Source organism: Zootoca vivipara, chromosome 8 (genome assembly GCF_963506605.1).
Source record: "Zootoca vivipara chromosome 8, rZooViv1.1, whole genome shotgun sequence".
Classification (NCBI taxonomy): Eukaryota; Metazoa; Chordata; class Lepidosauria; order Squamata; family Lacertidae; genus Zootoca; species Zootoca vivipara.
Window position 1 is genome coordinate 1,452,257 of NC_083283.1, and position 27,880 is coordinate 1,480,136.

Consider the following 27,880-nt stretch of genomic DNA (forward strand, 5'->3'; position numbering starts at 1 on the left):
GTGTCACCCCGTCCTACTGTGACCAGCTCCCCTCCACCCTGGTCTCCCAGAACCAGAAGAGACATGAAGCGAGCGGAACCATGCAGGCACAGTCTCCAATTGCTTAGAAAAAGCCCTGGGGAGGTAATAATAATAATAATAATAATAATAATAATAATAATAATAATAATAATAATAATAATTTATTATTTATACCCCGCCCATCTGGCTGGGTTTCCCCAGCCACTCTGGGTGGCTTCCAACAGAAAAATAAAATACAATAATGGATTAAACATTAAAAGCCTCCTTAAACAGGGCTGCCTTCAGATGTCTTCTAAAAGTCTGGTAGTTGTTTTTCTCTTTGACATTTGATGGGAGGGCGTTCCACAGGGCAGGTGCCACCACCAAGAAGGCCCTCTGCCTAGTTCCCTGCAACTTGGCTTCTCGCAACGAGGGAACCGCCAGAAGGCCCTCGGTGCTGGACCTCAGTGTCCGGGCAAAACGATGGGGGAGGAGATGCTCCTTCAGGTATACTGGACAGAGGCCATTTAGGGCTTTAAAGGCCAGCACCAACACTTTGAACTGTGCTCGGAAACGTACTGGGAGCCAGTGTAGATCTTTCAAGACCGGTGTTATGTGGTCTCAGCGGCCGCTCCCAGTCACCACTCTAGCTGCCGCATTCTGGATTAATTGTAGTTTCTGGGTCACCTTCAAACGTAGCCCCTATGACTATAAGGAGGAGGTGTCAGAAGCTTGGTGAGAAGGGAGAGTTTATGGCAGAGAGCAGTCCAGATTCAGAGACAGAAGCTGAAGCCGGAGAGGAGGGAGGTCAAGAGGCAGAGAGGAGTCAGGCTGGTGAAGAATCATGGGTGTCACCCCGTCCTACTGTGACAAGCTCCCCTCCACCCTGGTCTCCCAGAACCAGAAGAGACATGAAGCAAGCGGAACCGTGCAGGCACAGTCTCCAATTGCTTAGAAAAAGCCCTGGGGAGGTAGGGACCTTTGGTCTCAGAAACTGGTCCATAGGGATGAGCGGCTGTGCTCCTCTGGCCTGACACGCCACCAAGTCTGTGCTGCAGGTCGTGTTCTTTCTAAGAAAGAGTTAACTCCAATGGGCACAGTGTGATTTACTGCTGGCTCCTCCTTTCACTTTGTTTTCTACTACTGTACCTTGATGCCATCCAGATGCTTGGGAGGGACTACAACTCCCGCCAGCCCCAGCCAAGCTGTGCTGGCTGAGGCTGATGGGTATTGTAGTCTCAAACATCTGGAGGACTCCCAATTGTGGAAAGAAGCCGTACTAGAAGGCCATGAATCGGAGACACTTTTTCACTGGTTTTACTTTTCTTTAGAGCTCTCGAGATCCATCCGAGAATGCAGCCTCGGAAAGCCGAACCCGCCCAGAAGGACGGATCACGCCGATTGCCAAAGCCACCTCCGGGGTTGCAAGGATCCAGTGCGGAACCGCCCGAAGGATCCCGAGGGGCATCAGCCACCGCTGTGCCCACACGTGCGATCTTCGCCCAGCCTGGGCATAGAGAGGGCCTCCCTGTTCAACCGCAACGCTGCAGAGAAGCTGGACACTTTCCTCTCCAAGAAGCTGAAAGCCTGGGCGGGTGGCTCGGACCACCTGTCCAACACCTGCGAGGACCTGCGGACCCCGCAGGAAGACCCCGCAGACCCCAGCGGGCCCTGGAGGAACCCTGGAAAGGAACACGCTGGCCCCGAGCGAAGCTGCAGGAGGCAGAATCACAGCCGCGCAACCCAAGGAAGAGGAGATGCGGCCGTTCGAGGCCATCCCGGTTGCCACCCGTGCCCACGGCCCCTCCGGCACTGTCTCACTGGCAAAGGTGAGGCATCGGAGCGCATCTCTTGGCGGCAGCAAAGCAGCAGGCCCTCCACAGGCGTGAGCAGCTCGGCCCGGATCCTGCCTCACTGCAGGATCAGCCATGTCCAGAGCTGCACTGCCTGCCAAGCGTTTAACAGGGACACGCCAGCGGGCATGGAGACCCTCCAGGAGAGTGGCTGGAGTCTGCCGGAAGGCAGGGAGAGAGCGGGTTTGAGTGCCCCCCTCCAGAGGGAAAGGACTGGGCCTCGTTGCCGGCAGCAGGTGCCAGAGCGGTTTTTGAAAGTCCAGCAGTGGCTGGAGGAGACGCCGGTCGAAGACCCTCCAGCCCACCCAAGGCAACATGGGCGTGGGGCTGGGCATCGGGGGAGCCCAGGCACTCTGGGGTGGCCACCTGTGTACGGGTCAGTGGATCAGAAGGAGAGGGATTCCTGGGGAGAGGCGGGAGGCTGTCCAAGTATGGACCCCGCAGCTGAGACCAGGCACAGAATGAAGAGCCATCAGGAAGAGGAACCCACTCATCAGGTGAGGGGGCAGAGGGAAGGGCTGGGGATGATGATGATGATGATGATGATGATAATAATAATAATAATAATAATAATAATAATAATAATAATAATAATATTTATATGCTGCCCATCTGGCAGCACAACATCCAGCAAAATATTAAGACCACGGTTAAACATCACACATTAAAAACTTCTGTACTGTACAGATGTCTTCCGAAAGTCAATTTTTTTGTTGTTGTTTAGTCGTTTAGTCGTGTCCGACTCTTCGTAACCCCATGGACCAGAGCACGCCAGGCACTCCTGTCTTCCACTGCCTCCTGCAGTTTGGTCAAACTCATGTTCGTAGCTTCAAGAACACTGTCCAACCATCTCATCCTCTGTCGTCCCCTTCTCCTGGTGCCCTCCATCTTTCCCAACATCAGGGTCTTTCCCAAGGATTCTTCTCTTCTCATGAGGTGGCCAAAGTATTGGAGCCTCAGCTTCACGATCTGTCCTTCCAGTGAGCACTCAGGGCTGATTTCCTTAAGAATGGACAGGTTTGATCTTCTTGCAGTCCATGGGACTCTCAAGAGTCTCCTCCAGCACCATCATTCAAAAGCATCAATTCTTCGGCGATCAGACTTCTCCGAAAGTCAAAGAGCTGTTTATCTCCTTGACATCTGATGGAATGGGCGTTCCCCAGGGCCAGCGCTGTAGGGCTTCCCCAGATATGGTTGGACTACAACAAAGAACTCCCATAAGAGGCTGCCGGATGAGGCCAATTGCCCACCGGGCCCTGCCTCCTGCTCGTTGGAAACCAGCAAGCAGGATCAGAGCGCAAGAGCAGCCCTCTTCCCTCCTGCGGTCTCCAGCAACTGGGATCCAGAACAACACGAGTTGGGGGAAGAAAGCACTTCTTCCTGCAGAGCAGCGTTAAACTATGGAATTCCCTCCCACAGGCAGGGGAGTACGAGGGGGGTCCGGGGGGGACGGTCCACCCTGGGCGCCATCCCAGAGGGGGGTGACAAAATCCCCCCTGGGCGGATCATGGCATGGCACCACGATCAGCCCCCCACCGGGAGGATCGCTGCACCATGATTGAACCCCCCCCCCGGGAGGATTGCTCCGCCATGCCACAATCGGACCCCCATCTGGTTGGCCGCTGTGAGAACAGGATGCCTGACTAGATGGGCCCCGGATCCAGCAGAGCTCTCCTCCTCCGTAGGCCCTTCTGAGTTGATGGAATCTGCCATCCATCTGGCATGCCTTGAGGGGCAGCTGAAGTGTCCTCTGGGGCTACTGCAGTAGAATCATAGAATTGTAGAGTTGGAAGAGACCACAAGGGCCATCCAGTCCAACCCCCTGCCAAGCAGGAAACACCATCAAAGCATTCTTGACATATGCCTGTCAACATAGGCGTACCCAGGATCAAAACTAGGGGGGGCAAGGGGAGGGGCCAAGGCACGGAAGGGGAGGGGCCACAAAGTGGGCGGGAACGGCAAACTCGTGCTCCGCCGGGCTGTGCCCCTCCCTAGAAGCAGGGCTGGTGGGCGGAGGCGGAGCCCAGCCCAGCGGAGCGCGAGTTCAGCGTTCCCGCCCGCCGCGCCGCGCTCTCTGGTTCCCCGCCGCACTTGGCCTTGCCAGAGGGCGCGACAGGGAGCTGGAGGGAGGGTGCAGCGCGGCGGGCGGGAACGGCGAACTTGCGCTCCGCCAGGCTGTGCTCCGCCTCTGCCCACCAGCCCTGCTTCTAGAGTAGGGCAGCTGCCCTAACTTGCCCTGTGGTGGGTACGCCCTTGCCTGTCAAGCCTCTGCTTAAAGACCTCCAAAGAAGGAGACTCCACCACACTCCTTGGTAGCAAATTCCACTGCCGAACAGCTCTTACTGTCAGGAAGTTCTTCCTAATGTTTAGGTGGAATCTTCTTTCTTGTAGCTTGAATTCATTGCTCCGTGTCCGCTTCTCTGGAGCAGCAGAAAACAACCTTTCTCCCTCCTCTATATGACATCCTTTTACGTATATATTTGAACATGGCTATCATATCACCCCTTAACCTTCTCTTCTCCAGGCTAAACATAAGGCATCGTTTCCAGGCCTTTGACCATTTTGGTTGCCCTCTTCTGGACACGTTCCAGCTTGTCAGTATCTTTCTTGAACTGTGCTGCCCAGAACTGGACACAGTACTCCAGGTGAGGTCTGACCAGAGCAGAATACAGTGGTACTATTACATCCCTTGATCTAGAATGCTATACTCCTATTGATGCAGCCCAGAATTGCATTGGCTTTTTGAGCTGCTGCATCACACTGTTGACTCATGTCAAGTTTGTGGTTTACCAAGACTCCTAGATCCTTTTCACATGTACTGCTCTCAAGCCAGGTGTCTCCCATCCTGTATTTGTGCCTTTCTTCTTCTTTTTTTTGCCCAAATGTAGTACTTTACATTTCTCCTTGTTAAAATTCATCTTGTTTGCTTTAGCCCAGTTGTCTAATCTGTTAAGGTCATTTTGAAGTGGGATCCTGTCCTCTGGGGTATTAGCCACCCCTCCCAATTTGGTGTCATCTGCAAACTTGCTCAGGATGCCCTCAAGCCCATCATCCAAGTCATTGATAAAGATGTTGAATAAGACTGGGCCCAAGACAGAACCCTGTGGCACCCCACTAGTCACTACTCCTCCTCCTCCTTTGGGTTCGGTAAGTCAGCCAGTTACAAATCCACTGAATGGTAGCATTGTCTAGCCCGCGTTTTACCAGCTTCTTTACAAGAATATCATGGGCCACCAGTGTGCATCTCTGCCCCACCCTCTACGTCTAGAAGAATGGGGCAGAGCTGTGTTTCTCTTTCTCGGAGGGCCTATGGAGAGCCCCTGTGCCTGGGCACAGCAGCATTTCACCCCCCGACACTCGATCACCACAGCCACCACCTCAACACAACTGTTGCCGGTTCTTTAGTAGAGGCAAATCCCAACCTTGGGAAGGTCCCTAAAAACCTCAAGAGGATCCAGGTTCTTAAATGCTCCTGTAAATTATGACATTCCCTTCCCCCCAATAAAAAATCCAGCAGGCTCTCCTTCTGTTCTTCCTTTGCAATCAGCTGGCTGGCACCAATTTCAACCCCTGCATTGGGAGCCAGCCTGAGTGGGGCATGTACCGCCCTGAAAGAAAATGGTGTATAGATGGTACAGTACTTAACACCAGTAAAATTAGCTAAGACGTATAGGACAAGTAAGGGACCCAGGTGGCGCTGTGGTTAAAACACTGAGCCTAGGGCTTGCTGATCAGAAGGTCGGCGGTTCAAATCCCTGTGACGGGGTGAGCTCCCGTTGTTTGGTCCCAGCTCCTGCTAACCTAGCAGTTCGAAAGCACGTCAAAATGCAAGTAGATAAATAGGAACCGCTACAGCGGGAAGGTAAACAGCGTTTCCATGTGCTGCTCTGGTTTGCCAGAAGCGGCTTTGTCATGCTGGCCACATGACCTGGAAACTATATGCCGGCTCCCTCGGCCAATAATGCGAGATGAGCGCGCAACCCCAGAGTCGGTCACGACTGGACCTAATGGTCAGGGGTCCCTTTACCTTTACCTTTATAGGACAAGTAGTAAAGTATGCTGGAAATGTAAAGAGAAAGATGGACAATTTTATCATATGTGGTGGACATGCGAGACAGTAAAAAGATTTTGGGGAAATTTATATAATGAGTTGAAAAAGATATTTATGTATACTTTCACCAAACAACCCGAAGCGTTCTTATTAGGACTAATGGGCGATGAGATTGCTAAGGGGGATCAGAGACTATTTATGTATGCCACAACCGCGGCGAGAACTTTATTAGCCCCAAAGTGGGAAACGCAGGATGTACCGACAATTGAGGAGTGGCAGACAAAAATTATGGACTATGCTGAACTGGCAAAGTTGACCTGTGGGATCCGAAACCAGGGAGAGACAAAGTTCCAGAGAGAATGGAGTAAATTCATTGACTATATGGAGAAAAACTGTACAAGTTTAAAGACACTTGCAGGACTGAAATAAATCCTACGAAATTGGACTGAGTTTGCAAAAAAAACCCTGCGAGATAAGAGTGAAATAATAAAGCCGCATGAAGGGAGGGAGGGAAGTTGCAGCTCGGCAGAGCGAAATATTAGATGAGTGTATGTGTGTTTTATGTTTTGTTTAATTTGAAAATTGAATAAAAATTACTTCAAAAAAAGGAAGGGACCCATAGGGTCATCTAGTCCTGCCCCTAAACACGCTGAGCCTCAGCTTCCTGCCCTTCTCCCTTTCCCCTCCTGCAGGCTTCCCGGCTCCACACCTGCGACGACGCCAGCACCTCTCCCGCCACCTGCTCCTGCCTCTTCTGTGAGCAGCAGAGGCCCCGTGCCACGCTGGTCTCCAGCAAGAAAAAGCCGGACCCCTCCGCCGAGGAGGTGGCTGTGCAGCTGCAAGCGGAGAACCGGATCCCCCGGATCGTGGAGGCTTTCGAGCGGCGCTCGCTGCGGGAGGCCAAGATCGTGGAGAGGGAGAAGGCGTACCAGTCGGCCCGGCAGAGAGAGCTGGAGAAGCGGGCAAGGGTGGGCAAGGCGCGTGGGAACGCCAGGCGAGGCCACCAGGCAAGCGGCTCCAAGGCAAGGAGGCCCCATGCCAAGGAAGAGGAGCAGGCGCCGCGTGAGGAGCCAAGGCCCCGGGCAGTGCCAGACGGGCCCCCAAAGCGCCTCCAGGCGAGGGAGCGAACGGCCAAGCCCAGTTTCATGGACAGACTGCGAGGGCACTACTAAATCCCTGGATGGGGCTGGATGGAAGGAAAGCCTGCGGCGACGTGGCCTAGGGAACCACGCCGTGGACGAGGCTCCGAAAGGCGGTGGCTCCGACGCCAGCAGGGGCTGTTCCTCTGCAAAGGCAGGACAGAAGCGGGCTGCGGAACCAGGAAGCGGGCATGCCCTGGCGCTGGTCTGCAGCGGCTGCCCTTGGGAAGGGCGTGCTAAACGGAGGGAGCATGGTGCTTCTCCCCCTCGCCAGCCCAGGGGTCTCTGCCGTGGGTCTGGTGCGGCAAAAGTTGCCATGCCAAAGGGATCTCTGAGAAGACCGGGCGGCGATGGGGCAAGGGGTTGCAGGTGGCGCTCTGGGCCTGCTCTGGGCACAGCTACAATGGGGGGTGGGGGGCAGGGAGGGCAACAAGGTGAAGCAGTATCCCGGGCCAGTAGGGCCCTGCAAGTTAGGTTTCCCCAGTGGCTCCCGAGCCCCATGCGAAAGGATGCTTGCTTGCACACAACACGGGATATTTGACACTGGGTGGGAGCAGGTCAAATGGCCTGTTCCATGGAAGCCATGGGGGGGGGGAACGGGGCGCGTGTGATGCAATCCAAGCTGAATAAACCATGGCTGTGATGCAGCTGTTTAGGACGACGAGATAATGCTTCCTGGTCCCTTGCTTGGTTTACAAAGGGTAGGAAGGAAGATGTATGGGGAGGGTGTTAGGGGGAAGTGAGGGGCCAGGTGGGGCTCATCCACCTGGGAGGGGAGTAGGGTTGCCAGACTCAATAGAGGACAGGACCTCTGTGCCTTTAATTGCCCTGCTCTTTTTTGAGTCTGGAAACCTTAAAGAGAAACCAGCAGACCCTTTGCTTGGAAATGAAACAAAGGGTCTGCTGGTTTCTCTTTAAGGTTTCCAGACTCAAAAGAGAGCAGGGCAATTAAAGGCACAGAAGTCCTGTCCTCTATTGAGTCTGGGCAACCCTAGAGGGGAGTCCATCTAGGAGAAGGAAATCTCTGACATAATAATAATAATAATAATAATAATAATAATAATAATAATAATAATTTATACCTCGCCCATCTGGCTGGGTTTCCCCAGCGACTCTGAGCAGCTTCCAACAAAATATTACAAATACAGTAAGGCATCAAACATTAAAAACTTCCCTAAACAGGGCTGCCTTCAGGTGTCTTCTAAAAGTCAGGTAGTTGCTTATTTCTCCGACATCTGATGGGAGGGTGTTCCACAGGGAGGGTGCCACCACCAAGAAGGCCCTGTAACCTCACTTCTCGCAGGGAGGAAACCGCCAGAAGGCCCTTGGCGCTGGACCTCAGTGTCTGGGCAGAACGATGGGGGTGGAGATGTTCCTATCCCACGCTAAGCTCCCTATGTGGGATATCTTGGGGGATATCTTGGGGAAAAGAAAAGGCTAAGGAGTGAACCCTACACAAATCTGGAATGGAGTCCCTAAGACGGTTTGGTGGGACCTTGTACGCCTCCTTCTGGCAGCCCAGGTGGTGCCAAACGTCTCGTTCTGCTTCCCTTTCGGCCACATCATCAAGGTCGAGAGAGGGGTTTGTCATCTGGGCAGCCCAGGACCTCCATGCACACTGCCCAGGCTTGCACCCCGGGAAAGTCACTTGAGTGCTGCTAACATAGTATTTTAGCTTCATCCCTGGAGGCGCACTCCATTGCCTCTTTAGACAGACAGGTGTCAATAATAAAAACAGATCTGGAAGAGTTTGGGATTGTGTTGCGCCTGGTGCAAAAGGTTCTGGGTGTGCAGGAGAAATGGTGGGACTTCTGCCAGCCTGGGGCCTTCCTCTAAGTGCTCCCCTCAACTCTGCCAGCCATGACATATCCAGGTCAGGCTGAGAATGCCCCCTGCCCAAAACCCTGGCAAGCCCCTGCCAGTCAAGTCTGCACAATCCTGACCTTCGTATAAGGCTTCTTCCTTCCTGGTCCTGGACCAGAGGTCCGACAAAGAACAACCGGTGAGGGAAGGGGAGGAAAATAGGATGAAATTCAGACTGCCAAGAAGATGCTTCACCCATGACAGATGGACAAATATAGGATGGGGGACACCTGGCTTGCCAGCAGGACATGTGGAAAGCATCTAGGGCAGGCACCCCCAAACTGCAGCCCTCCAGATGTTTTGACCTACAACTCCCATGATCCCTAGCTGACAGGACCAGTGGTCAGGGATGATGGGAATTGTAGTCCAAAACATCTGGAGGGCCGAAGTTTGGAGATACCCAATCTTGGGTGTCTTACCGTAGTAGACCACAAGCTTAGCACGAGTCAACAGTGTGATGCAGCAGCAAAAAAAGCTAATGCTATTCTAGGCTGCCTCTACAGAAATCTAGTAGTGTCCAGATCAAGAGAAGCAATAGTCCAGCTCTCTTCTGCCTTGGTCAGAGCACACTTGAAATACTGTGTCCAAATCTGAGCAACACAATTTAAGAAGGATGTTGACAAGCTGGAAGGTTCGCATTGGATGTTGGGTTTTCTTAATATTGAGGTGGTCAATGGTGTGTGTTTGTAGCCTTGATCTGAATGGCAGCACACCTGCGAGCTCTTGGCAATTCAACTCACCTGTGGTCTCTTGACAATTTAAATAATTAGAGGGGGAGTTTAACTGCTGCACCAAATGCAGTAATGTGGTAGGGTAATAGATTATTTGAAAACTGTCTTAAAGTTGACCGAGTGTTTTGTATAGTGCTCGTGTGGACTCACGAGGGGTGGTGAGTTGTTTGATTATTATATATTCAAAAATAGAAATAAGCAAAAGATATTGTGGGCAGCAGCCTTTTATTTTAACGCCCCAGTCGCTGCATACACTCAGTTGGCAAGGGTCTGGGTATGTTTAGCCTGGAAAAGAGGAGACAAGTTACCAGAAAAGAGATTCTGACTAAACATTAGGAAGAAGATTCCACCTAAACATTAGGAAGAACTTCCTGACAGTAAGAGCTGTTCGGCAGTGGAATTTGCTACCAAGGAGTGTGGTGGAGTCTCCTTCCTTGGAGGTCTTTAAGCAGAGGCTTGACAGGCATATGTCAAGAATGCTTTGATGGTGTTTCCTGCTTGGCAGGGGGTTGGACTGGATGGCCCTTGTGGTCTCTTCCAACTCTACGATTCTATGATTCTAAGAACTTTCTGACAGCAAGAGCTGTTGGACAGGGGAACGGACTCCCTCGGGAGGTTGTAGACTCTCCTTCCTTGGAGGTTTTTAAGCAGAGGTTGGAGGGCCCTCTGTCATGCATGATTTACTTGAGATTCCTGCATTGCAGGGGGCTGGACTGGATGACCCTCGGGGTCCCTTCCACCTCTAAAGTTCTATGATTCTGACCTCTGGCCTCCTTCCTTCCTCTGCTTCCATGCCCAGAAGTGCCTGGTCCACCTGAGGAACAGACTGGCCAGGCTGACTGGAGCTGGAGAGTGTCTGTGTGACCAACAGACAGAGAGGCAGCCTGCCCAGTCTGCCTGGAGGCTGTGCCACCCTCCCCCCCCTGGTGCTTTTCAGTGGTATTCAGTGCAGCTACTCAAGCAGAGGATGGGATTCCCTCTGGGGCCAGACAAGTGTTTGAAGCTCTCTCTGCATGTGGATTGAGATGAGGAATCCCTTGGCTTCACAAATGGACAGAGCAAAGCGACTTTTCCCCTAAGGAAAGAAAGCAAGAGGCTGATAACTCCCTGAAAGAAGAACCCATTCTTGGGGTGCTTGAGCAAAAATCTCCAGTCTTTTGCATCTCCCGACACAAAATTTAAATTGGGAGGGGGGAGCAGACTAGTCTGGGTTTCTTTCTCCCTCCAGAAAAAAAAGAAACAGTGCTTGCTTTGCTTCTCATAACAGGAGGGGCCATACAGATCTAACTCAATATATTTCATAGAATTGCAGAGTTGGAAGGGGCCATGAGGATCATCTAGTCCAACCCCCTGCAAGGCAGGAATCTTCCACCCATTTATTCCCTCTAAGGTGCTCAAGGTGCCTTACCTAATTCTCCCCCTCATTTAATCCCCACAACAACCCTGTGAGGTAAGTTAGGCTGAGAGGCAGTGACTGGATCACCCAGTGAGCTTCAGGGTGGAGGGGGGATTCGAACCCGGGTCTCCCGCGACATAGTTTGGCACTCTAACTGCTACAGCACACTGGCTCTCTGTGTCAACTCCCAGCAACCACGATGGCCAATGATCAGGGATGAAAACGGGAGCAGTTGGAAGGAGCCATGAGGATCATCTAGTCCAACCCCCTGCAAGGCAGGAATCTTCCACCCATTTATATCCCACCTTTCCCTCTAAGGTGCTCAAGGTGCCTTACCTAATTCTCCCCCTCCTCATTTAATCCCAACAACAACCCTGTGAGGTAAGTTAGGCTGAGAGGCAGTGACTGGATCACCCAGTGAGCTTCAGGGTGGAGGGGGGATTCGAACCCAGGTCTCCCGTGACATAGTCCGGCACTCTAACTGCTACAGCACACTGGCTCTCTGTGTCAACTCCCAGCAACCACCATGGCCGATGATCAGGGATGAAAATGGGAGCAGTGCAATCCTATGTGGGTCTCCTCAGAAGTAAATCCCTTTGAACTCAGTAGGGCTTCCTTCCAGGACTGCATCCTGATGTTTAGTTGGAATCTCCTTTCTTCTGATTTGAAGCCATTGGTTCGAGTCCTACCCTCCAGAGTAGGAGAAAACAAGCCGGCTCCATCTTCCGTGTGACAGCCCTTGAGATATCTGAAGGTGACTCCCATATCTCCACTTAGTCTCCTCTTTTCCAGGCAAAACATATCCAGCTCCTTCAAGCGCTCTTAGCAAGGCTTAGTTTCCAGACCCCTGAACGTCTTGGTTTCCCTCCTCTGCATACATTTCAGCTTGTCAATATACTGTATCCCTCTTAAATTGTGATGCCCAGAGCTGGACACAGTCTTCCAGGTGTGATCTGACCAAGGCAGAATAGAGTGTGGGACTATGAATTTCCTTGATCTGGACACTAGATTTCTGTTGATGCAGAATAGCATTAGTGTGGTGGGGGTTTTGGGGGGGGGGGGTTGGCTGCTGCTGCTGCTGCATCACACTGTTGACTCATGTTCAGCTTGTGTACTACTAAGGCCCCATGATCCTTTTCACATGTTCTGCTAGTAAGGCGGATGTCCCCCATCTTATATTTGTGTATTTGTAAGTGCAGAACTTGACATTTGTCCCTATTGAAATTCATTTTTGTTAGTCTGGGCCCAGTTCTCCAGTCTTCCAGGGAATTTGCTACCAAGGAGTGTGGTGGAGTCTCCTTCTTTGGAGGTCTTTAAGCAGAGGCTTGACAGGCATATGTCAAGAATGCTTTGATGGTGTTTCCTGCTTGGCAGGGGGTTGGACTGGATGGCCCTTGTGGTCCCTTCCAACTCTATGATTCTATCTTGAATCCTGATTCCGTCTTTTGCAGCATTAGCTACCCTCCCACTTTGATGACCCTTGGGGCCCCTTCCCCCCCCACACAAATCTGTGATCCATTGATCAAGAACCACCCTGTCGGGGAAAGGATAGGTTGCCGCCATGAATTAAAACTCCAGTTGGTGGATTCCTGTTTAGCCTGGGGACCTGGTTCTGCTTCAGATGTTTGGCATGCCGCTCAGGCAAGCCAAGTTGCGAATGGCAGTGCCACTAGGCAACACTACCAAGAGGTGCAAATTCTCCATCTCCCATGCCTGCAGTAGGCACCTCATGGGGCTAACCTGGCTCTCTGCTCAGAGATTAACAGCCAGGTGTTAATGGTTTGCCAACTGGCCCCTCCCCCCCTGCCCCTCTGCCCCTCCCCTCACAAACTCCTGCCCCGCAGGATCCCCATCTCCAGGCTGAGATTCCATCATCAGCATGATAAAGACATGAATGGGCTCCAAATCTTCTTCCTTCTTCAGGGCAGCAAGCTGTTTATCCTGGGAGCTGCTGGTCAGTTGACCAGCCCTTCAGGCTTCCCCAGGCCGCAGCAGCAGCAGCAATGTCTGCTATGTCCACTCCACACCAAAATCCTGAGAATGGCAGCCTGGAAAAAAGGGGACCGGCTTCCTGCCAGGACCCCACCCTGGGCAGGGAAGCGCTGGGGGCTGCCCAGGAGCCTGGGGGCAGGCAGGGCGAGGGTCCAGCCAAGGAGGCGGGCAGAAAGGTGAAGAGGAAGAAGAAGAACTACCACCGGCACCCCAAGCCCCCCTACACCTATTTGGCAATGATTGCTCTGGCCATCCAGACCTCTCCAAACCGGAAGCTCAAATTGTCCCAGGTAAGGTAAAAAGGGGGGGGCTCAAGGGGCTGCCAGCTGCCTAAAGTGGGGGGGGGCATGCCTACAAAAGGAAAAAGCTGTTGATGTGGTTGATGATGATGATGATGATTTTTATTGCTTGTACCCAGCTCACCTGACTGGGTTGCCCCAGCCACTCTGGGCAGCTTCCAACAGAATTTACAGGATACTTCCAACTGTAAAAGCTGCCTTCAGATGTCCAGAGAAGGTCCTAAAATTGGTTCTCTCTTTGAGGCGACATGATAGAAGCGCAAAATTGCGCATGACGTGGGGGAAGAGGCTCAAGGAAAGTTGTTCTCCTTGTCTCATAACTTTAGCAGCATCCCAGGAAGCTGAATGCTGGGAGATTCAGGACAGGTCAAGGCAAGTCCTTCTTCAGGCAGCACAGAGTTAAACTGCGGGAGACAGAGATGACCATCAAGTCGGCTGGCTTTTAAAGAGGATTGGATAAATTCATGGAGGAAGAGAGGGCTACTAGACAGGATGGCTGGGCTCTGCCACCACAGCTGGAGGCAGTTACTGGAAGTTTCAGGGGAGAGAGGGCTCTTGTGCTCAGATCCTGCTTGTTGATTTCCCACAATGGTCATCAGGTTGGCTGCTGTGAGAACAGGATGCTGGAATAGGTGGGCTTTGGGCCTGATCCAGCAGGCTCTCCTTGTATTCTTCTGGGGTGGAGCCTCCCAATCCAACTGGAGTTTAATTCATCCCTCAAAGGCTGCAGAACAGGCGCCTTAACACAGTCATGGGGAATTACAGTTGCCACTATGATCATTCAGGATGGCGGGATTTCTTTGAAATTCTGACATGCCCTGGACCACTAGACTGGCTCCCTTGCCTTGCAGCCACCACTGCTTTCCTGGGTCTCTTGCAGGACAGTAAAAGCAAGGCATTGTATGTGTTACGGGAGTGCCTGACCCTCTTTCCAGGGCTTCTCATTCTGGTCCAAGTAATCAGGATTGCTCTCTATTTACCCATCAGAGATTGGTTTTACCCCATAGGCACCCATTCAACCACTTCAATCCAAAATCGCACCCTTTCCACATTTGTGGAAATTCAATTTTTTTAGCGTGGTGGCCCCGTACTTTGGAACTCCCTGCCTATTGATATCGGGCAGGGGGTTTCACTGTCAGCGCCTGATGGGAACATTTTTGTTTAGAGTTGTAGAGTTGGAAGAGATTTAATCCCATTTTTAATCTATTGTTTTAACTTTTCAGAAGTCTAAAATGGTTGTCAAATTTCCTTACTGGTGCTTTGAGGGGTTTTTTGTTTTTTGTTTTCTTCAATCAAGCGGTGTTTACCTTTTAGGAAATAAAATAAATATTCTAGAAGATCATCCTGGGGTCACACTAGGGCTAGGATTTCAAAGACCTGGGCTTCCCAGGTCCCCTCTTATCTGCCTAAGGACTGCTCCTTCCCAAACCAGTTAGCGAAATGCCTTGCTTCCAAGCCTTTATTATCTCTGAAATTGAGGGAATATTTGCTTCCAGATACCCATTTCTCCCCCCAGCTGTGCTAAGCTGCTTCAGCAAGATAAAAAAGCCCTCTGGGATATCTTAAGAATCTCCTCTCTCTCCCCCCCCTTCCAACACCTCTGCACTGAGAAGCCATCCTCACCCAACCCCCTTGATAGTATTTTTTTGGGGGGGAGATGTTTGGTTTTTGCACAATTCAGGGTGGAGGGAACTAAAAAGGGAGTAAAATAATTCAGGTTTTAATAATATAAAAATATTATTTATACATCACCATCCAAGGATCACAGGGTGGTTTACAATATAAAAACAGAAAAATACATAACATGGTAACAAATAAGAACAATACCCCCTCCCCCAGTTTAAAAGACCATAGTATAATTAGCCAGGGTAGTTTTTATCCATTCATGATAATTCTAATTTGGATTATATGGAGAACCTGGGGTAGAAAAAAAGTGTTATATCTATTATTGGTCATCCTCAGGCTAGACCCATTGGAATTAATGAGACTGAGTGATTTAGCTCCATTAATTTGAGTGGGTCCACTCTTGAGAAGAATTTCTCCCTCTCCCAGAAGCCTACAATTTGTGGTTCTTCCTGCAGTAGATTTTGGACGAAGCGGTGTACTTTTCCCACTCAGTGCAGGATTAATTTATGGAACTCCCTGCCACTAGATGTTGACGATGCTGGCTGAGAGTCTTTTGAAGGCGATGAGGGTGGGGGGTTATGCCTCTGAATTACAGCCACACAGACAGGTGTATTTCTGGGGAAAGACTAGTTTGGAGGAGCAAAGGCCATCCCTGGGGGAGCAAGGGGTTCATACAATCGACACGGGACCATAATACATTGTGAATGAAGAACAGAGCAGCATACAAAGTGAAGGGTGAAATTTAGAAATTGGAAAGGCAGTGGTGGTGCAATGGTTAGAGTGCTGGGCTAGGAAGTGGGATACCAGGGTCAGTGACGGAGCTTCAAGCTCGGGGGGGGGGGCAGAGAGCAGGCGGGGCCTGGCACGTTGCCCGCAGGAGCGTGGTGCGTGTCCCGGGGGCGTGGCACAATGGCACCCCACCGGGATCGTGCCGCTGGGGGTGATGTGCTCCCCCCGCACCCCTGTTCCTCTGCCAGTGACCAGGGTTCAAATCCCCTTCACTTGGCCATGAAGCTCACTTGAATGTGGCCTCAAAGGCCAGTTACTGCTTCTCAGCCGAGCCTACCTCACAGGGCTGTTGTGGGGATTAAAGGAGGAGGGAGAGAACCACGTGGCCACCTTGAGGCCCTTAGAGGAAAGGTGGGCTCAAACACAAGAAATAAATATGTTGGAGAGGCACTCTGCACATCCTCAGAGGCCCTCAACCCAAGGGGTCGGGATTGGCCATTGCTTTTTTCTTCTTCAATATATATTTATTGGTTTTATAAACATTAAAGAAACATACAACAAACACAGGACAAAATGCAAAATGCAAAATACAAGATACAAAAAAAAACCCAATACATAATACAAAAATACATTAAAAAAGAAATACAAAATACAAAAACAATAATCTTATTCTAACTTTGATTCTAAACTTGTTGGGAAACAATCGGTTGAAAATGGAAAACATCTATGTGACTGTAAGGGAAAGATTTGGATTATTATGAACTCGGAGAGACGATTTGAACTTTAGAAAAAAGACGGCAGTGGACGGTTGCGAGGAATCCCCAATTTCTTGAAGCATGGGAACCCAAAAAAAATTTTTTTAGATAATTTGGCATAACATTCGGTTTGATTGATATATATGTGTATAATTTGAAATAATGAATGTGATATAATTGGTTTTAATTGGAAAATTAATAAAAATATATTTTAAAAAAAAAAGATTCTAAACTTGTTGACTTCTTTCTCTCTCAACTGCGTTTCAAAATATAACATCCTTAGTACTTTCCACATCTTATTCCATCCATTTTTAAAATTATCTAAACATCTCATAACTCTCATTAACCTGTCTAACATATACATATTATATCTCTTATTATATCTTAAAATTCTATTTTTCTATAACACTTTTATCTAAATATCACTATTATCTCAACCTTTATCTAAATCTTAATATACAATACGACCTTAACCAAATCTCTTCTGCAGCCTCCTTACACTTCCAAATCTTATATTCAACATTAATAATCTTTCAGTTGTTTCCTAAATAAACTTTAAATTTCTTCCAATCTTCCTCCACTGACTCTTCCCCCTGTTCAATGAGTCTTCCGGTCAGCTCAGCCAATTCCATAAATTCTATCAGCTTCAACTGCCAGTCGTCCACGGTAGGCAAATCTTCACTTTTCCAGTTTCTTGCTAATAAAATTCTCACTGTTGTTGTGGCATACAGAAAAAACGTAATATCTTTCTTTGGTAATTCTTCTCTAATTATCCCAAGTAAAAAAGCTTCTGGTTTCTTAACATAAGTGTTTTTCAACACTTTCTTCATTTCATTATAAATCTTTTCCCAAAAGCTCTTTACTTGGGGGCATGTCCACCACATATGGTAAAAGGTTCCTTTCACATTCTTACATTTCCAACATTTATTGTCCTTTTTATGATAAATCTTAGCTAGTTTTACCGGTGTAAGATACCACCTATACATCATCTTCATCATATTTTCTTTTAAAACATTACATGCGGTAAACTTCGTATTCTTCTTCCATAACCTTTCCCAATCTTCCACCATTATATTGTGCCCTACATCTTTTGCCCAATTGATCATTACAGATTTTGTCTGTTCATCCTTAGTATGCCACTCCAACAATAAATTTTACGTCTTGGGCTTGCCCATTGCTATTGGGAGTCAAGGACTCCGTCTTGGCAACTCTTTGTGGAAGGTCCCTCTGGAAATTTCTTCTGGCTCTTGCTTCTAGCCTTCAGAGTTAGGAGAACTGGGGGCGGGGGGGGGGGTTCATTGAGGGGGGGAAGCTTAGGGCCTGGATGGCAGAAGGATCAAGGTACAGTAATCCTTGCCACTGACCCAAGAAGCGTGTTATCTCCCCAGGCATCTGTGATCTGACCAGACTCATTCATTCCTCCTACCGTATGTAGTGTAAATATCTTCCCCACCCCATCCATGGGTCAGAGATCAGTCAAACCAGATGAGGATTAGCACCAGCAGGGTGCAAATTGCTTTGGTGGAGGGGAGAGGAATGTTGCACCCCACAGGAGTGGGGGGGGGGGGTTGGAATAATGCAGCATCACAGGAACTTCCCTCTCCAACCCCTCTCAATTGCCAGGGAGCCACTCCCCAGGCAGGAGAGGGGCATCAAAATATGGCCAATCTGGCTCAGGCTGCACACTTACCAGAGAGTAAGTCCCGCTCAATTTAGTGCAGACATCACAAGGGTAAAATCCAAACTTCAGGAGGAAAGAAACTTTATCGATTCAGTGGCACCTTGGTTCTCAAACGCCTTGGTTCCCACATGCCGAAAACCCAGAAGTGTGAGGGATTATGAGGAACGGCTTAGGGAGCTGGGTATGTTTAGCCTGGAGAAGAGAAGGTTAAGGGGTGATATGATAGCCATGTTCAAATATATAAAAGGATGTCATATAGAGGAGGGTGAAAGGTTGTTTTCTGCTGCTCCAGAGAAGCGGACACGGAGCAATGGATTCAAACTACCAGTACAAGAAAGAAGATTCCACCTAAACATTAGGAAGAACTTCCTGACAGTAAGAGCTGTTCGGCAGTGGAATTTGCTGCCAAGGAGTGTGGTGGAGTCTCCTTCTTTGGAGGTCTTTAAGCAGAGGCTTGACGGCCATCTGTCAGGAATGCTTTGATGGTGTTTCCTGCTTGGCAGGGGGTTGGACTGGATGGCCCTTGTGGTCTCTTCCAACTCTATGATTCTATGAATGTTTTTTTCGGAAGCTGAATGTCCAATACGGTTGTTGGCTATTGTTTCCAGGGCACCTGCACCAATCAGAAGCTGCGCCTTAGTTTTCGAACATTTCAAAAGTCAAAAGGACTTCTGGAAAGGTTTAGGTTTGGCGATTTTGTTTTTGCTATTTTGCGTTTTTGTTTTTGAGGCTTTTTTGGTTAATTTGTTTTTCTGACTGTGTGGATTATCATTTTTATCATCTACAATTCTGTCTTGTTTATTTTATAGCGCAGTACATTGATTTTTGCTTTCATTTTATGGACCAGTGGTCTTGTTAGAAAGTGAAATTCATGTTAAATGGCTGTTTTAGGGGTTGTTTTTAAAAGTCTGGAACGGATGAATCCGTTTTGCATTACTTTCTATGGGAAAGCGCGCCTGGGTTTTGGAACACTTTGGTTTTGGAACGGACCTCCGGATCGGATCAAGTTTGAGAACCAAGGGACCACTGTAAATAGAATCATAGAGTTGGAAAGGAGCCTGAGATCAGCGTCTTCAAGACACTGGAGGATGTACTGTGCATTCCAAACTCTTTCCATTTCATTTTATTTTTTGGAAAAAGAAAAAAGACCCCAAAACCCACATATTTTTTATACCAAGCTCAGAAATCCTGCAAGGTTTTCCATTTGGGGGCAACTGAGGTTCTGGCAGCCACAAACATCCATGCCAAGCATTCCTGAGAGCTGAAACCTTTCAGCTGATCACCCCCGAGGATGAAGTTGGAATGGGGTGAATAAGGTTTGGGTCACTTCATGTCCAGAATTTGAATCCCTGTGCGCAGTCCCACCATAGCTGGAAAAGAGTGCCTCTTTTTCCGCAGCCCCTCCAACACTTTGAGAAGACTGTGTGGTCAGGTGGGCTATTGGCAGTGTTTTGCGGTGCCATGGAATAATAATATTAATATTAATATTATTAATAATAATAATAATAATAATAATAATTTATTATTTATACCCCGCCCATCTGGCTGGGTTTCCCCAGCCACTCTGGGCGGCTTCCAACAGAAAAATAAAACACAGTGATCTATTAAACATTAAAAGCCTCCCTAAACAGGGCTGCCTTCAGATGTCTTCTAAAAGTCTGGTAGGTGTTTTCCTCTTTGACATCTGTTGGGAGGGCGTTCCACAGGGCAGGCGCCACCACCGAGAAGGCCCTCTGCCTAGTTCCCTGCAACTTGGCTTCTCGCAATGAGGGAACCGCCAGAAGGCCCTCGGCGCTGGACCTCAGTGTCCGGGCAGAGCGATGGAGGTGGAGACGCTCCTTCAGGTATACTGGACTGAGGCCGTTTAGGGCTTTCAAGGTCAACACCAACACTTTGAACTGTGCTCGGAAACGTACTGGGAGCCAATGTAGAGCTTTCAAGACCGGTGTTATGTGGTCTCGGCGGCCGCTCCCAGTCACCACTCTAGCTGCCGCATTCTGGATTAATTGTAGTTTCCGGGTCACCTTCAAAGGTAGCCCCATGTAGAGCGCATTGCAGTAGTCCACACACTCACATAAGCTTTTCAAACTTAAAACGCATCACAGTGTCCAGTCTTTCCTCCAAAGAGCTTGGCGGTGACATACAGGATACAGGTGTGTCCCCCGGCCTCCCTCTCGTATCCCCACAACATTTGGAAATCCGAGTTGTTCCATCTTAGCGTGTTACTCGGTGGAGCAGAAGGAGCAGAAAGAGGATATAGCGATTAATGATAAGTTAACATGTGCCATTAAGGCAGGCATGTCCAAAGTCCATTTCGGGGGTTTAATCTGCCCACCCCCCAGTTGGTTTAATCCAGCCCCTGTGGCAGTTTTTTTTATTCCCTGGGGGGAAATCGCAAAAAAAAAGCTCAACAACTTAAATCCTAAAGAAAGCTCCACAACTTCGGCCCTTGCGCATGTTCACTTCATCAAATCTGGCCCTCTTTGAAAAAAGTTTGGGCACCCCTGAGAAATGATTTTGAGGAGATATGGAGGGTGTTTGTACTGTTAAAACAGAAAGGGGTCAAACCATGGCAAGAGGTGTTGAGATTCTGGGAGGCTGGAGAGTTACAACGGAATGGTCTCGGTGGTGGGGTGCACATTTTTATTCTTATTTATTTATGATTATTACTTTGTCAAAATAAAATATTTTTTTTAAAAAAAGGAGCCGAAAGCTAGCTCTGGGCTGCATTTGAATTTTGCCAGCTTTTGCTACCTGGGAAAAAGAGCAGTTATGCTGGAGGAGTGCAGTTGTCAAAAAGGTCAGACAGGCTCTTGGTGCCGGATTTACGTAAAAGCTAAACAAGCAGTAGCTTAGGGCCCCACTCTTTTGGCCCCCCCCCCAAAAAAAAAATAAAGGAAAAAACAACCTGGATGTATTGTATTTCAGTTCAACGATTGCTTTGATAAAATACATATTTTGTTATGTGCAAATGGCTTGAGATACCTATGAGGTCCATAAATTACCATATAGCATCTATTCAACACAACATAAAAACAGTGACAATTTGTTTTTGGCAAAGGACAGCTGTACATACCGGTAGAAAGGGCCCCATTACCTTCAGTAGCTTAGGGCCTCGTGAAACCTCAATCCGGCCCTGATGGCTAGGCAGAACTGCGGCCCTCAAGATTATTATGGGATGGGCAAGGTTACCTAAATGGGTTTTTAAACATTGGAAGGCAACATTGGATCTCAACCTGGGAGAAAGGCAAGATACAGTTTCCATTTCCTGTTCCAGGCATTCCTCTACTGCTATCCCAGAAAAGAAATGAAGAGACTCATAGAATTGTCGGGTTGGAAGGGACCCCCCAACGGTCATCTAGCCCAGCCCCCTGTGTTGCCGGAAACGTTTAATTACTAGAAGCTTCTGTTTCTGGCAGTGAGAGGCAGATACAGCTGCTTTATAGCGATGCTCGAAACAGGGCGGTGGTGCTGGGCTCCCTAATTTGGCGGGTTACAGTTCATGGCCATGCAGACCTGGGGTCTCAGTCGGGAAAGTTCCCTTTTTGTTAAGGGCACTTCCTTTTCTGCCCCTCTCTATGCAGAAAAGCGCACCAAACTGAGAACTCTTCCCTGCAAGCCTGCAAGGGGGGGGGGGCACCAGTAAGGCAGTCTTCTCTCTTGACATTTTGGGACCATCCAGGTTTTCTCACAGAGGAGGAGCCAGGTCAATGTCTCGCCTGGCTCAAGGTGGTCTCAAAAGCTCCAGGAGAAGGGGCTGCCCCTCCCCCCTCCCTCCCCCCCCCACTTTAAGAGAAGCCTCCTTTGGACAGCTGGAAGGGAGGCTAAGAAGTATAATAATTATTATTAATAATAATTTTTTATTTGTACCCCGCCCATCTGGCTGGGTTTCCCCAGCCACTCTGGGCGGCTTCCAACAGAAAAATAAAACACAGTGATCTATTAAACATTAAAAGCCTCCCTAAACAGGGCTGCCTTCAGATGTCTTCTAAAAGTCTGGTAGGTGTTTTCCTCTTTGACATCTGTTGGGAGGGCGTTCCACAGGGCAGGCGCCACCACCGAGAAGGCCCTCTGCCTAGTTCCCTGCAACTTGGCTTCTCACAACTTCTCTTATTTACAACTTGATGAGAAATATGAATCATAGTAGAGGTGGGAAGGGGTCCAACCCCCTACAGTGCAAATCTGGTACAGGTATGAAGTTGATCGAGTGCTGAAGGGAACTTGGCGGTTTCTCAGCTTCAATTGGTGTTGGCTGGAGATACATAGAGAATTAGCCCACTGTTGCCATATCATCCCTGGGGAGTCTCTCACTTTACAGTTGCAGAGGCTGCCCAGAAGGGGGCACCCTGTTCCATCTCTGGTGGGAAATGCAATTAAACCAGAGGTTTTCAACCTTTTTGAGTCCATGGCTCCCTTGACCAACTACATTATTTCCCATGAACCAGAGCATGCCAGGCACTCCTGTCTTCCACTGCCTCCCGCAGTTTGGTCAAACTCATGTTGGTAGCTTTGAGAACACTGTCCAGCCACCTCGTCCTCTGTCGTCCCCTTCTCCTGGTGCCCTCCATCTTTCCCAACATCAGGGTCTTTTCCAGGGAGTCTTCTCTTCTCATGAGGTGGCCAAAGTATTGGGGCCTCAGCTTCACGATCTGTCCTTCCAGTGAGCACTCAGGGCTGATTTCCTTCAGAATGGATAGGTATGGAAGTGAGAGCTGGACCATCAAGAAGGCTGATCGCCGAAGAATGGATGCTTTTGAATTATGGTGCTGGAGGAGACTCTTGAGAGTCCCATGGACTGCAAGAAGATCAAACCTCTCCATTCTGAAGGAAATCAGCCCTGAGTGCTCACTGGAAGGACAGATCCTGAAGCTGAGGCTCCAAGACTTTGGCCACCTCATGAGAAGAGAAGAATCCTTGGAAAAGACCCTGATGTTGGGAAAGATGGAGGGCACAAGGAGAAGGGGACGACAAAGGACGAGATGGTTGGACAGTGTTCTCGAAGCTACGAACATGAGTTTGACCAAACTGTGGGAGGCAGTGCAAGACAGGAGTGCCCGGCGTGCTCTGGTCCATGGGGTCACGAAGAATCGGACACGACTAAACAACAACAACAGGTTATCATAGAATTGCAGAATCAGAAAGGATCGCGAGGATCATCTAGTCCAGGGGTCAGCAACTTTTTTCCAGCCCTGGGCCGGTCCACTGTCCCTCAGTCTATGTGGGGGGCTGGACTATATGGGGGGGGGATATGAATGAATTCCTATGCCCCACAAATAACCAAGATGCATTTTAAATACGTAAAAGCACACATTCTACTCATGTAAAAACACACTGGTTCCCGGACCCTCCAGTCTTCAGCACCTTGCCCTCAGGTGGGAGCTCACCTGTTCTATTCAAAAGGTTGCTTTGAGCAAAGCAAAGGCAGGAAATGCAAATCCTGGATTAACCTCCGAGCAGGATATGTCTATTTAACCAACATTAAAAGAGCTATCTATGGTGGGGCGGGGAGAATTCTCCAGGTCATCCCTTTTAGAAACCCTTTATCAGTTCATCATACTATTTCCTTATAACTTCTAGGTTGGTTCATATTGAAAGACTTATCTAGAGCACCAAATGCAATAAAGTACACTATAAGAATAACATAAATATGTAAACCAATATTATAAATATAATCATTGCAGCTCATTAATACTACTTTAATTTGAATGAATTATAGCAGTAAATATGTGATCTATAGTTTCTTCTTCATGAAGTTGATAAATAAGGTCGTATTGCTTTTTCTAGCCATCCCATAACTGAATGTGCTCTGTAACCTTTGACATTTCTGCAATATTCCAACCATGTTTTCCCTGTTAATGTCATTCTAACATTCCCCTTTGTGGCAATTGAAACTTCTGTAGCTGTTGAGAGCTTCATACTAGCTCATAAATATTTTTTTTCTCACTTCATCATTCAGATAACTTGCTAAAACCACGAGAGTGCAGTGGTTTTATAACCTAATATTGAATAGAATGCATACCGGTAGTTATAATGCATAGTTAACCATTTTTCCCCAAAACAAGTTAATTGAGAAATTAGAAATCTGCTGTATTTTGAGTATACCCCCAGCTGCATTCTAAATCGCCTGTCTGGAGTCAAATACCACATACTAAATATGTAACATTTAATAATATTAATGATTTCTTCTTATCTTTTGACAGATGGTTTTGAACCAGACATTTTGTGCAAATATAAAATGCGGTATCTGATCCAATATATACTTGGGCCAGCCATTTCCCCCCGCAGGAACCTCTTTATTTGGTTTATTCCCCACCTTTGCTCCAAGGAGCTCAAAGCAGCCTATCTTACCCTCTTCTCACAACAACCCTGCGAGGCAGGTAAGGCTTGGAGATGGTGGCTAGCCCAAGGTCACCTGGTCAGCTCCGTGGCAGAGCTCTGGTCAGTCCAGCAGGTGGCGCTGCCTCCCAGCTTCTGGCCTCCTCCCCTCTAGAAGGAGATTGCAGAATCCTAGAATCCAGAGCCGGCCTTTCTTAATCTGTTCTCCCCAAGAGTCAATGCATTGCCTGCGTTTCTAGGGGACACTGTCAGGGATCGGTGCCCGCTGACCCCCAAAGGGTCCTTTCACGTTTGCTTCCTGGTCTTTCAGATCATCCACGAGATCGGCACCCTCTTCCCCTTCTTCAAGGAAGGCTACCAGGGATGGAAGGACTCGATCCGCCACAATTTGTCCTCCAACGACTGCTTCTACCAGGTGAGGCGGGGGCTCAAGGGAGGGAGGGTTTGGGCCTGAAGGGGACCCTGCGCTTCAAGAGGGGCCAGCATCTGACAGCATAATCACATAGCATAAGCTAATTGTATATTATCATAGAATCATATAATGGTGGAGATAGAAGGGAGCCTGAGGGTCATCTAGTCCAACCCCCTGCAATGCGGGGATTTATCACCCACAACCCTGAGATTAAGAGTCTCATGCTCTACCAACGGAGCTTCCTTATATTGCTTTAATCCTATGGGGGTTTCACTACTTTTTAGCTGTTATTGCCTGGCTAGCTCACTTGATTAGAGCGTGGTGCTGATGATGCCAAGGTTGCAGGTTCGATTCCCCTTATGGGGCAGCTGCATCTTCTTGCCTTGCAGGGGGTTGGACTGAATGACCCTCAGGGTCCCTGGAAACTCTGGGTCTGGGAAATCTTGGTGTGGAGCTCTTTCTGCCACCCAGGGGTTAGGTGGAAGGTCCGTGGTCCTTTGAGATGCTCACATGCTCTTTTTTAAAAATATATATATATATACATTTATTTATTTGGTTTTTCAGATTAAAATCTTAGTCACATACCCAATATAAAACACAGAAACAAGATTCCAAAGAATCTCCTGGACTTCTTTCCTCCCCTTTGTGGGCCCTACTGTTACCATAATCGTTTCCTCCTGCATTTTTTATAATCATCCTGCTCAGCAGGGGGTTGGACTAGATGGCCCTTGTGGTCTCTTCCAACTCTATGATTCTATGATTCTACCTCTCCATTGTGTCCAAAATTCACTATTAAACCTCAAGTGTTTTTCCAACCCTACTAACGATTTTAACTGTTGCCAATGGTTTTTAAGACAAATTATAAATTCCCCCACATTCCTTATTAAAATTTCGGTCTTCCTGATTTCTGATTCTGCCGGTCATTTTAGCCATCTTGGCATGTCCCAGCCACTCGATCTGCCATTTGAAAGGCAGGCGCACGCACTCATCCATCCCTCCCCTCTCCCACAGGTGCTGAAGGACCCCTCCAACCCCAAGGCCAAAGGGAATTTCTGGAGCGTGGACCTGAACCGCATCCCCCCAGATGCCCTCAAACTGCAGAATACGCCCGTCTCCCGCCAGGAAGAGCGGGCATTCGTGGCCGACCTGGCCCCCTATATCTACCACAACTGGCCGCTCAACAGTGGACCCCAGGCCCCCCAGAACACCCCCGCCCCTGAGGACACGAGGGAATTCTTGGCCAGCGAAGGGGCCCCCCAGAACAGTCCCTTCAGCATCGACTCCCTGCTCAGCCACTTCCAGGATGTGGGCCTTAGCGGGAAGCCTAGGGCAGCCCCCGAGCTCCAGCACAGCCCCTCCGCCGCCCTAGACACTTGGGGTTCCGTCCCCATCTACCAGGTCTGCGCAGGGCCTCCGGTTCTGCCCTGGCGGCCCCCGAGCCACCTGCCGGCCCTCCGCTCCTTCTCCTCCTCCAGCAGCCTCTCCTCCCTGGGGTCCCTGTCCCCCGACGGAAGGCAGGCCAGGCGGCCGAGGCTCAAGAAGGGGCATGCGCCCCACAGCTTGGCCAAGCGCCCCCGGGTCCTCCAGGACCCCGAGAGCAGCAGCTCCGACTCTGAGGATGCCCCGCGGGCCGGCGGGCTGCACTTGGAACAGCTGCCCACCTCGTACACCAAGTGCGTGGCCCCCAATGTGGTGGCTCCCCCCAGCCACACGCCACCCTTCTCCGCCTTTGCCGCCGTCCCAGGCCTGCCGATTTACAACCCCCTGCCCTTCGCAAGCCCCCCGCAGTACTGGGAGCTGCTCCAAAGGCCCCCCGCGACCTTGGCCCATCCCTCGGGGCTCTCGCTCGACCTGGACCAAGCCATGCCTCCCAACAAGACCGTGTTTGACGCCTGGATGACCCAGCCGACGGACATCATGTTCCCAGTTGCAGGCGGGGCGGGGCCTCTACTGCGGAGCGTGGTGGTGGCCCCCTACCAGCCCTGCCAGCAGCCGAGAGAAGCACTGCTACCCCCAAACCACTTGCCTTTCTGAAAAGAAAGCTGGACTTTGAGAGATTAGCCGAGAAGCATCATCTCCAACACCCGGCATTCGAAACTGCAGATGTCCCAGAGCTCACCGGAGAAATCGAAACAGCCGCCGTTTGGGCCAGAAATCCCAGTCTCCGTCCATTAGGAGCCACCTTGCCCAGCTGTCTTTGGTTCGTCATAAAGTTTCAATTTTTTAAAAAATATATATATATTGTTGTAAACTGCTCTCTTAAAAAATGATATAGCAGGATATAAATATTTTTATAAATAAATACAAATTCACTCCGCAGCAAACTCTAGTGTTGTGGTGGAACTTTAGTGTTGTGGAGGGCTGGGGGAGGGATAATAAACTCAGGCTAAATCCTGCCAAGGCCTTAGCACAGGGGGCAGCCAACTTTTTTAGCAGGGAGCTGGTCCACCGTCCCTCAGACCTTGTGGGGGGCCGGACTATATTGGTGTGTGTGTGAACAAATTCCTATGCCCCACAAGTAACTCAGAGATGCATTTTAAATAAAAGGACACATTCTACTCATGTGAAAACACACTGATTTCCAGACAGTCAGTGGGCCAGATTTAGAATGTGATTGGGCCAGATCCGGCTCCCCGGGCCTTAGTTTGCCTACCGTGCCTTAGCATATTCTGTTTGGCAATCCCTCGTAGCCGAGTAAGATTGTCTTCCATAAACACGATTTTAGCAATGAGTTGTAAGTGACTGTGGAGGCCAATTCTGGATCCACAGATCCTTTCACAGTGGGGACATTGGTTTCCGGGTGGGAGTCGATCACAGTGTGCCTTCCTCTTAGCACGTTTCACCCTTGCGTCCTGAGTTCGAGTGTCTTCAAAGCCCATGACACCTTTGGTAAAGGCTGTTTTCCAATTGGAGCGCTCGCAGGCCAGTGTTTCCCAATTGTTGGTGTTTATACTACATTTTTAAAAAATTTGCCTTGAGAGAGTCTTTAAAACTCTTTTGTTGACCACCAGCATTAC

The 27,880-nt window shown here is 49.3% G+C and overlaps 1 protein-coding gene across 1 annotated transcript; it reads left to right on the plus strand.

Annotated features, from left to right (window-relative positions):
- Positions 1 to 13,036: 13,036 nt before the first annotated feature.
- On the plus strand, positions 13,037 to 26,897 carry FOXH1 (forkhead box H1). Its single transcript, XM_035124462.2, has 3 exons — positions 13,037 to 13,315; positions 24,762 to 24,866; positions 25,875 to 26,897. The coding sequence occupies exons 1-3, from the start codon at positions 13,037 to 13,039 to the stop codon at positions 26,895 to 26,897; spliced, it is 1,407 nt and encodes a 468-aa protein (XP_034980353.2).
- Positions 26,898 to 27,880: the final 983 nt, after the last annotated feature.